The sequence below is a fragment of the Fomitopsis serialis genome, assembly GCF_022376445.1.
Source record: "Fomitopsis serialis strain Sig1Antser10 chromosome Unknown B0H18scaffold_37, whole genome shotgun sequence".
In the NCBI taxonomy this organism is placed as follows: domain Eukaryota; kingdom Fungi; phylum Basidiomycota; class Agaricomycetes; order Polyporales; family Fomitopsidaceae; genus Fomitopsis; species Fomitopsis serialis.
In genome coordinates, this window is record NW_025954997.1 from 313,751 (window position 1) to 324,363 (window position 10,613).

Genomic DNA, 10,613 nt, shown 5'->3' on the forward strand with positions numbered 1-10,613 from the left:
CTCTGGGTGTTAGAAAAGTTACCCAATATATAAGTTTCAGTTGTGAGAAGTAGGCAGCAAAGCATAATGAATTACAAAAGAGAGCAAATGACAAAACATCAACTCAGGTATCAATCAAATTGTCCCGGATCTCCACCCAATCAATGAGCATCATGAGGAATGCCAGCCGGCCGTCCATCTCCGGCATCTCCACACTTTCTCGGCTGTTCTCGTGGGTCACTGACATGACCACATGCCCGAAGAAATACCGGCTGATAGTGTATGCATTTGGACGGAAGGGCACTACCTCGGCGTGGCTGCAACATTTAGTCAGTAAAAACAGATAGGATGAACCGTGGGATTTGCTCACGCGGTTGAAAATGCAAACACCATCAACTCTCCCCTCAGCCAGGGATATGGTCCAGAGCGGGGATGCTATTGTGTATCAGCCAAGGGAGATTGTCTCGGCCGGCCGATGACTTACCATATCCAGGGCCATGCTGAGTGAACAGTACTTTTGGTGGTGGATGATGTGCAAGAGGCACTGTCCACCACTAATGCGCCACAGTGACACACAACCCTGGGAAGATCCCCGTGTCGGCAAACACTCGGCACGTGTGTTGTGACACTTAACCTTATGCGGAACCGCCGGTGGTGCCTCAGCACGTGCGAGCCACACCGGGCATGTGATGGGTGTGTGGCTTGTTGAAGATAACGATCGTATCATTTGCTCTTAACCTTCATTGCCGAAGCGCACCGAGCACCACAACACCCCGCTACCTTTCAATCACTGCTGCACTATGCGTTCCACCCTCGGCCCTCTTCTCAACAGTACCGCAAAGGACCTTCTCGGCAAGTTCGCCCGGCAGGAGTTGCGCCCGACGGAGCCGACGGAGAATGGAGAATTACCATACATAGCAATGATCCATTATACGGTGCGATCAATCCATACTTACGTGTCTGCACCATAGTAACCACTGATGCACTAGTCGCTGGCGGCCATGATGCTCGGCTTCGAGCGGCTGATGAAGCCCGATGTGGCCGAGGAACTGGGTCTCGGGGAAGTGATGGACAAGTACTGCACGATCATGCTGCCGGAGGGTAAGACCCAGGAGGAGGTCCTGGTGGACATGATCCTCGGCTTCCGAGCGGCGGATGTCGCTCAACCGCCGCAGCCGGAGACATCCTCGCTGCACGCCGAGCACTCTGGTGAACCAGGTAACTGACCAATTCTCTCCGGCCTTTCCGGATATTCATGCCACGACAGAGGGGCAGGTCGGTGCCTGGATGGAAGATCCGCCTCAAGTCCGGGATCAAATCGAAGATGCGCTCGATGACATCACGACCGAGCAGGCCAAAATCCAAGAGATGGTCGCCGAGCAATTGAAGGCCGCCCAACAGCAACTCCAGCATCTTGATGGCCGGCTGCATGTGGAGAAGCTCCGGGTAGGTTTTACACAGCACATTCACATTACATGGGACTTATACAATAAAAACTAGGACGAAGTGAGAGCTCACACCGACCGCATCCACCTCCCTGTGCTCCCAAAAATACCCGAGCCAGGTGTGATCTCACCGGAGAACATGCCCCCAAACGTGCCAGTCCAAGCCCTGAATTGGTTGGACAGTCTCGGCGAATCGATGGCCGGCATGGATCTATACATCCAGGCAGAGGTGGATTACTGGCGGGCGGTGGACCGAGTGAAGGCGGCCGAGTTAGCGGTCTTGCAGCCAGGAGAAGCGCCGAGTGCCGCGGCGGGCTCTTCGCCACCCCGTCCTGTCTCAGAGTCGCATGATGGATAGTCGGGATGTCCCATTAGTGTACAGTCGTATTGGCACCGGTATTTACATCTCGTGATATGACAGGGAAGGCTTTCATGTTCTTATGTGCCCCGGCCGGCCGAATCAAACACCGGCAGAACGATTGGGCAGCAAGGCAGCTGGCTAGGCCAGACTGTCTGCTATACCTGTACAGTTATTGTGAAGATGAAACCGCCGAGCACATCAACAGTTCCATATATATTGTAAACACAGTGTAAGGTTATACAGCTACTCCGAGTCCATCCGCCAATCCGCCGGGGGAGCGTTTGTCCATGCATGTACCGCCTCACGCATATAGTAAGATAAGCACAAGCGCTCCTGGGTCGATTGCCGTACGGCATGAGGTATGCGACAGCCAGAAAATACCTCCATAGTGCCACTGTAGTATGGCATCTTCATTCCCAAAGTAGGATACTCCATATGCAAGGTCTTGTCTCCGCCGAGCGTGAGAATCATATCGTACCAGTGCTTCGCCGAGAGTACGTCTCGGTGAAGTGGACTGGCCCGGTTGGCAATCACCGATAAGGCGTTGAATGGCGTGTTCCATATCTCGGCGACGCTAGCGCGGTCCGGGTCGTTGCGCAGTGCATTGATCGACGCCACGCCACTTGCATAGAGGTCCGGATGGAGTATCTCGAGCATCGCCGAGAGGATGATATGGGGGTGCTCCATCGCCGAGAGCCACGGTCGGGCGAGCGAGGTCGGTTCCCTCAGCAGCCGCGATACCTGGGGTGGACCTGTAGTACCCTGTTGCGGATTAATACAACATATGATGATCAGTACGCCATGGATGCCCACCGTATGACCCTGCTGAAACCAGCCGGGCGAGGCAGACAAGCACGACGGCGGGAAGATTGGACATTCATCCGCATTGCGGTAGTTGTTGATATCTTGTCTCCACTTCTCGGTGGTGGTGGGGGGTAGCGGAGGAACAGCGGTTCCAGTTGACCTGCGGTGTCCCATATGAACTGCTGCTTGATTGTTAAAAACCGGTGTGATGTCTGCCTGGCGATCTCGCATACCTGGTAGTACGGTGTGATTACGCCGGGGAGATGCCACAAAAGAATCCGGCCGGCGCTATCCTCGATGGTCGCAGGCTCCTTGCACGCCTCGTACTGTACGTTCTCGGCTTCTTCATCGCTCGGTGTTGTCATCGGATAAGTCAATGTGTCCCATTCAACGCTCCCTCCAAGTGGAGTGTTAGCCAAGCTTACGATGGCGGTCAATGGAAGCTCACTTCGGTTACAATAAGCCTGAGCTAACATCTTGCCAGCATTCGTCGCCTGGCGTATCATATACACATCCAGGAAGAGACCTGGAAGTGGCTCGGGCTTCATCGCCTGGCCCTCCTGCATGCGAGACAGCCAGTGTAAATATGTCCCCATCAGGTAGGAACGAAATTGGGTGCTGATCTGTGCGGTAGTCATGTTGGAGAGTGGGGGGGGATTGGAGAAGAGTTGTGCGACAAGTTTGCACGATGTGGAGGACCTGATGGGCAACATGTGGTGACCATGTGTTTGCCTCATGTTTGTAGGCATGTGATGTTGTCAGTGCTCAAGTGACCCCGGCTAGGTGCTGGTTCATGCATGCGCCATCTCATGTGATGTCACGTTCTCTGGATGATTGCCCTTGACAATTCTGGTGCCGATTTGGCCGGCAGGATCATTGATATGAGCCCTGGCCGGACCGTAGGAAGCCTATTTCTTTTGAGGCCTCCGGCCGGAACGTTGACCTGGTTGCCGGCCGGAACGTTGGGTATGCGTCCGGCCGGACCGTAGGAAGCCTATTTTTTTCGAGGCCTCCGGCCGGGTCGTTCGCCTGAGGTCCGGCCGGAACGTTACACCACAGGCCGGCCGGACCATTCCTAACCACCACCCTACCTCCGGCCGGTTCGTTGCTGCCGGCGGCCGCTCCGAACGGTGGACCCGGAGTGCTCCGGCCGAGGCCGGGTCCACCGTTCCAAACGGGCCAAATGCACTCCGGGTGGACCGTTCGAAACGTGATTTCCCACTCATTAGGCTCTGGATGCATTCCACGTGCGCTCGACTCGTCCGCTTGCTCGCGCCCTCGTCCCTTCGCTTGCTCGCTCTCCCTCTCGTCTGCTTGCCTATCCGCCCGCATTGCTGTTCGCCCGCTTGCTGTTCGCCCGCTTGCTGCTTGCCCGCCCAGCCGCCCTCTCGCCTGCCCGCCTGCTCTCTCGATCGCCTGCCTGCTCTGCCTGCTCTCTCGACCGCCCGCCTGCTCTCTCGGCTGCCCGCTCGCTCTCTCGACTGCCCGCTCGCTCTCTCGACCGCCCGCTCGCTCTCTCGTCCTCAACGAACTCGTCTGCCTCCGCGACTTAAATCTATGCGAGGTGCATGTCGAGGAGCGTGCGCCTCTACCACGCGTACGTAGGATGCCCGCCCTCGCAGCAAGACGGACGGCCGTGTTGCACCTCATCTTCTCGCCTGCTTACCTACTCACCTGGTCGACCATGCGCCTGCTCTTGCCCGGTCACCTGCGTGCCCTCTCGCCTGCTCATGCGCACCTTCTTGCCCGCATGTCTGCTCTCGCTCGCTCGCCCACTGCCTGCGCGGACCCGCATGGAACCCTTACGCGCTGCAGTGGGTTGGTACCCGGAGTGGGTCGGGTCTACCCATACGATACTTATTTTCGTAGTTGTACCATTTTGTCATTCCACAATCTAATATATCTTATCTAATGTTCTTTCTGTTATATGAGCTGTCAACAACAGTGAGCGACCAAAATCAATCTGTACGATCAGTACTATGCTTTGATATGTCTACTATGATGGTATATGTTACAGTATATTGGCATATGGACCTATGTTACTATCATTCTACTGTCTACTATGCTGTTCTATGTTGACCATGGTGGTACTATGACATGCTACAGATCACTACAGATTCTGCAAGCATGCTATACACAAGGGGGATTGCAATGAGCCTATACCAACTATGTCCCCTATATTGGCTGACCTAGGGATTGTGATTTTTCCTGATGTAAGCGCAAGATGCTGAACCTTCTAACATACAAGTGGCATTCTCTCATCCACTATGCCTACACAATACCGTGGTTCGGTACCCTCGATGGTGTCAATACACAACAGGTGCGAGCTTCAAACTCTCATGACGTAGGGCAGCTCATTAAGAGTCGGGAACGGCCAACTAGGGCGAGATGGAGCATCGCCGCGTGAAGCGGTTCTACACGCGCACAAATAAGAACAAGGCAGCACGACAGATTGCACGACGTCAACGCCGGGAGCAGCATCTCCAGAGGATGCTGGCTCTAGATCGCAAACGACGTGCAGAGCTGACAGCCGCGAGAGAGGTCACTGAACCTGCACCTCCAAGTCAGCCAGGTCATCTCAACGTAGATCGCCCTAGAAATGGTACATTACATGCTCTTGACGATACAGGCACCCTACGACGGCGAGGAGCAGCTCTTGATTTATCAGAGCAGGACCCACTTCCATCTCATACGTCACCGAGAGAACGCTATCACATGTCCGACTCGGAACGGCACCATCACAACATACTCCAGTGGGTCAATACTCCGAGCCACAAGAACGATCCTGCATTCAAAGTAAGTATGTATGATTTGCTTCCCGATGTTTGCCAATATTGCACAGGACTTTATCCCCATGCTCAAGGATCACCTGCTCTCACGACTCACGGACCGGGAGTACGATGGCGACGAAGACAGCTTTGGCCTTGACGAACATGACACAATCAAGTTCAATCGTGAACGACCGCATCTACCTTCACAAGGCCCTCCGTATCAACTACACGACGTATGACATGCGACGTGCACAGGACACCATTAATCCCGCACCCAGTCCGACATCATGATGCTTGCACCTGCTGAAGACGACGGTGATGCTAATGCGAATGCACACCCATACTGGTATGCACGTATTGGAATATTTCACGTGAATGTCAAGCACAGCGGCTTCCTATCGAAAACGAAGTCTGCCCAGCGGATGGACATACTCTGGATCCGGTGGTTTGGTCGTGATAACAGCGCTCCTGGCGGGTTTGAGACCTCGCGTCTCCATCGTGTTGGCTTCATTGACTGTGAGGCGCCGAACGCGTTCGGGTTCCTTGGCCCAAAGCAAGTCCTCCGAGCCTGCCACATCATGCCAGCCTTTGCTCATGGTCGGACTTGTGAGTACCTTCCACCGTCGATTGCGCGACAACCCGATGAAGGCGATGAAGACTATGTATACCATTACATTGGAATGTGCGTACTACTCACAAGTTCACTGTCTGCACACTGAGCAGATTGAGCAGGTTTGTTGACCGCGACATGCTCATGCGCTATCTGGGCGGTGCGATAGGCCACAAAGGCTTACCATCAAACAGAATCACTGCAACGTCGCTCCTATCTGCAGTGAACAAATATCTCTCACGAAGCAAGCAGACCCAGAGCCCCCGGTATCCTCAAGATACATTGAACTCTGTCTTGCTAGACGAACTCTGGGCGCAGGTGAGTCGTGACATCTCAACATACGGATGAACACATGAAGACATTGCCCCATATCAGCATGCAGACGAGCCACAGCAGGATGGCAACGCAGCCACAGGTGAGGCAGCCGCAGGCAATGAAGACGTTCCAGTCCCTGGAAATGAAGACGTACCAAGTGAAGACGAAGGCGAAGATGTTCCGAGTGACGAGGACGATTTCGGCTATCAATGGGATTATGCTGAGAACCTAGAAGATGCCGAGGAGGACGGAACACGCGATGAAGGGCCGAGGGCAGAGAGGGCGAGGGCGAGGGCGAGGGCGAGGGCGAGGGCGGAGATGATGAAGAGCAGGATTTTGTTGATCCAGATGTAGCGGATGATCCCTGGGAGGACGAGGACGAGTATGCACCCCTGTAGACTCAAGGTGAGCCACAACTTGAAGTGACCGTGACATAGAAGTAGCCCAAAAAATCTCACAATTCGTTATAGTATTCTACCCGCCGAAACGCATAGCTCCCGCCCTTCATTCCAGACGGGAAGAGCCTCACTCAACGCTTTCTGAGGACGGTACCCGGTCCCAGTGCTCATTCACTCGGAAGTTCTCACGGGGACCTACTACCCACACACCGTTCTCGCGCATATCTGCTCAGTCTGAAGGTTTTCCTAGGACAATTGAATGTATACAATGGGTATTGTGAATTTTCCCGCCAGTTATACTGAGAAACGAAGGAGGATAATTGACTTTCGCTCCGGCGCGAGTCCACGCCCGGGCGCCTACCTCTCCGAGTCGCGTCGCCGTGCGACGCAGACTCAGAGTGGCCGCGTCTGCCAGCTGGCTCTATGATCTTCACAATTTCTGGCGACTGACACACAGCGGCAAGACAAGCTGCAATTAGCTGTTCATATCTGTCTGCGGTACGTATGACAAGCCTATTTCGCTGGGATGATTGAAGACAATCGTTCGTCGCTCAGAAAACCCGTTATCTGCGACTGTCTTTCGCTTTCATCCAGTGGTGAGTCAGCCCGTTCTTTTCTGTGCAGATCGGCGTCCTGCACTTTTGCTGATGGATCTCTTGCATTGCGGCTTTCAAGCTTTCCTAGTATCTGTTTTTTTTTTCTTCAGAAAGCACCGTGCAGCGAAAGGAAAAGAGTGACTCGTTTTCCCTTTCCCTTTTTCCGCCCTTGCCTCTTTCTTGGGGTCATCACATTTCGCTTCTGACGAGAGTACTTGCCCGCCGTTGCTCATCGCCAGGGATAGAGCCGCTTGTAAGAAGCGAGCATCATCTCCGGAGACACGTCTTCCTGAGCCATAGGCCAAGTAATGGGCACAGACGGTCAAGTATCGCCCGAGAGGAATTTGCGGTGAGTGAGCTGTAACAAGTTGAACTTGAACGACTACACTGATTGAACTTGAAATTCAGTCACGGTCGCACGCGTCTTGTCACGTTTGAACGCGTCCTGTCACACAGAGTGACGACTCGTGTCATGCACGTGCCTTTAAATTGTGCCGCCCTCCGAGCCAGTCTTAGCCAGAGCGCTCAGAGTCAGAGTCCCGCCGCCATTTCTGAAGTTTGATTCTGCAAGCTCTTTGAATTTGTAGCGGAAGGATATAGAGATTCGGCACCCTGAACGGTTAATGCTCACGTTGAACGGCGAGGTGGGTCTTTCAGAATCGATTGCATCTTTTGCAACACCGTGACGCTTATCTAGCTGGTTGCCCATGTAGTGGTCCTCCGCCGAGTCGTTGTCTTCGTGCCGCCCCCACTATTGTAACTGCAGTACTTTCTGAGAGCGTCGACGACACTAGACAAGGCGAAATTTCTGCTCAAGCCAAGTGGTCGCAGGTTGGTCGCAGGCAACGCCGGTCGCGCGGAAAGAACCATTCGACAGTCGTTCGACAGCTGTTCGTAGCCATCAGCGCCCATTGATCGCTTTTCATCTCATTGACTCGATCAAACCCAGACTACGGAGCCGACAGACTCTAGGCGGCTGGGAAATCCATTCAGTCCGAGTCAGTTATTTGCATAGCCAATACATAGGAGGAGCAAGCTCAATTGGCGCTGCAAGTATTCTGCGCTCGAACGCCCACCACCATGCCGCAATACCAGCTCGAGGTCGCGGTCGTGCTCGCGGTCAGCGCAGCATGCAGTCTGACGGTCTTTTCGCTTTCGCAACCCAAGGAAGGAAGATCCATCTCAGCGTCGAGGAAGAATTGGAGCAGGACCCGTTCGATGTGACGAAGCCAGAGGATCTCGTGGACGGGACACCGGTCTACGGAGACGAGTTCTGGCACACAGTGCGTCCTAGAGTGATGTCAAGTCATACCGGGACTCATGCCATGTGCTAGATGCGACTGAGAAAGCTATCTGTAACATTCCTCCTCGCAGCCATATTGATGGTCCAATGCGTTTGCCTCGGCTGGGCGGCCATTGAAGACGAGCGCACGAACATTGCGGTGCACACTTTGCACGTCGTATTCGCGCTCTACACGCTCGTAGTGGCGGCGCGCTCGGTGGGCCAACAGGACAACGAGCACGCTGTGTCCATGATACATTTGTCTGCCCTGACATTCGTTGCGTCTGCGTTCCTGTTCGCCACATCCATCCTGCCGTCCACGGAGCTGATCGACACCAGCTCGTTCGTGCCCTCGACGGTCCCGCTTGGCCTATTCTACGCAACGCTCGCGCTCTACGTCGCCTCGCTCGTCCTGGTCGTGACGACCCCATGCGGGCCGCCGCTGCACTTCCCGCCCGAGCAGATCTACTCGGAGAAGGTCACTGCGAAGATGACGAACATGAGCGAGGACAACGTGTGCGGGAATATGGGGCGTCGGTATGGGACACGCTGCTGTTCTCGTACACGACCAAGGTCGTGATGCTCGGGAACACGGCGGAGAGCCTGGAGACGGGCGACCTGCCGATCGTGCCTGCGGACATGCGCGCGACGACGATCTTCCGGAACATGCGCGGCGCGATAAAACAATACCACCTGCGTGTGCGCTCGTGGCGCCCTCGCCCGGGCACAGGCTGGGAGCTTGGATATCGTCTGCTGCGGGTCAACCTTTGGAGTGTCACGACGGTCGTTATTGTCGCGATGTTGGTCGCCGGTCTGTTCTACACGCCGCACTACTTCCTGCAGCGCGTCGTGCGCTATCTCGAGATGGATCCCGAGAGGAAAGACCGCAGTTGGGATGGGCATACTGCTGCGGGTTGTTCTTCGCGAACGCTCTCACTCAGCTTAGTGAGTATTTGGATACGAATGTCTGTATCATTTTCTGAACCTAGGCTCAGTTATGGGTCAACTGTTGTCTTTGACTATGATGACATTGCAGGTCAGGTTCAAAATTCAGCTGAACTCGATCCTCTACGCAAAACGCTTGTGCGGAAGGACATCGCCTCATCTGCTGGCCCCGCTCTCGCGGAGAACGGTGCCGCCGCCAGTGCAAATACCGAAAACGGGGAGTCGAAGAGCGACGAAGACGACTTCTCAAGCAAGGCACAGATCATGACCCTGATGACGACGGATGTGGACCGCGTCAGCGAGTTCGCACGGCAGTTGTTCACGCTGTTTGGTATGTAGTTTGCCTCATGATATGGACGGGACATGACCGTGTGTGCTTTAGATTCTCCCATTGAGCTCATCATAGGCACGATATTCTTGTACAGCTTGCTTGGATGCACACCTGTCGTCATGAAGTACGTGTCTGCTAATGGTCTGCCTTTAGGTGTCTTTGTTTCATCGGACTTGCGGTGGCATGCTTGTTGCTCCCCCTCACCACTTCGCGAGCAAGGTCGTCGTCTCGGCACAGGATAGCTTGATGAAGGCGCGTGATGAGCGTGTTTCTTTGATGAACGAGGTTCGTATCCGTGCACCGTGTACGATTAACCTGCTCACTCGAGCGTGTAGATCCTTGTGGTATCCGTATGCTCAAGGTAGGATTGCCTCTCGTTTCAGCCCTCGATTCAGGTATTGACGAGTCCCACATCAGTTTATGGCATGGGAGCGCAGCTTCGAGGCACGAGTCATGAAGGTTCGGGCGAAGGAGCTGAAGTACCAGAAGCTTAACTACCATATCGAGGTACGTGACGTCTGCTTGTGGCGATCGTGATCGGTTCTGATTCGTCCGGCGTCCGGTAGGTTATCTTCAACGCCATATGGTATGGCTCTGCGGGTAGGGTTTGAGGTGTGTGGGCTAACGGCTTGGTTCAGGGGTGCTTCTCCGATTATTGTCGCGCTGGTGTCTTTCTGCACTTCGCCGTCGTTCGTGGACAAGTTCTGACGCCTTCCATCGCGTTCACTTCTGTAAGTAACTTTCTGTGATCAATGGTAGTGCAAACTCTGATCATT

The 10,613-nt window shown here is 54.5% G+C and overlaps 5 protein-coding genes across 5 annotated transcripts; all 5 read left to right on the forward strand.

Moving 5' to 3' along the window:
- Nucleotides 1–232: 232 nt before the first annotated feature.
- B0H18DRAFT_955252 (uncharacterized protein) lies at nucleotides 233–1,782 on the forward strand (the record flags this gene model as incomplete). Its single annotated transcript, XM_048042341.1, has 6 exons — nucleotides 233–308; nucleotides 548–594; nucleotides 732–914; nucleotides 969–1,197; nucleotides 1,247–1,425; nucleotides 1,480–1,782. 6 exons carry the CDS (start codon nucleotides 233–235, stop codon nucleotides 1,780–1,782), a joined length of 1,017 nt encoding a protein of 338 aa, XP_047892968.1.
- Nucleotides 1,783–2,072: 290 nt separating this feature from the next.
- Nucleotides 2,073–2,724, forward strand: B0H18DRAFT_955253 (uncharacterized protein; the record flags this gene model as incomplete). The annotated part of the gene is made up of 3 exons (XM_048042342.1): nucleotides 2,073–2,144; nucleotides 2,186–2,279; nucleotides 2,417–2,724. 3 exons carry the CDS (start codon nucleotides 2,073–2,075, stop codon nucleotides 2,722–2,724), a joined length of 474 nt encoding a protein of 157 aa, XP_047892969.1.
- Nucleotides 2,725–5,034: 2,310 nt separating this feature from the next.
- On the forward strand, nucleotides 5,035–6,639 carry B0H18DRAFT_1211601 (uncharacterized protein; the record flags this gene model as incomplete). The annotated part of the gene is made up of 5 exons (XM_048036420.1): nucleotides 5,035–5,385; nucleotides 5,432–5,593; nucleotides 5,639–6,042; nucleotides 6,093–6,288; nucleotides 6,346–6,639. Exons 1-5 carry the CDS (start codon nucleotides 5,080–5,082, stop codon nucleotides 6,637–6,639), a joined length of 1,362 nt encoding a protein of 453 aa, XP_047892970.1. The 5' UTR covers nucleotides 5,035–5,079.
- Nucleotides 6,640–8,960: 2,321 nt separating this feature from the next.
- Nucleotides 8,961–9,883, forward strand: B0H18DRAFT_390270 (uncharacterized protein). Its single transcript, XM_048037895.1, has 2 exons — nucleotides 8,961–9,506; nucleotides 9,557–9,883. The coding sequence occupies exons 1-2, from the start codon at nucleotides 9,101–9,103 to the stop codon at nucleotides 9,772–9,774; spliced, it is 624 nt and encodes a 207-aa protein (XP_047892971.1). The 5' UTR covers nucleotides 8,961–9,100; the 3' UTR covers nucleotides 9,775–9,883.
- Nucleotides 9,714–9,996, forward strand: B0H18DRAFT_1010341 (uncharacterized protein; the record flags this gene model as incomplete). The annotated part of the gene is made up of 2 exons (XM_048028909.1): nucleotides 9,714–9,837; nucleotides 9,889–9,996. Coding segments are annotated over exons 1-2 (169 nt in total), but the record flags the coding sequence as incomplete, so codon positions are not given.
- Between the last annotated feature and the right edge of the window lie 617 nt (nucleotides 9,997–10,613).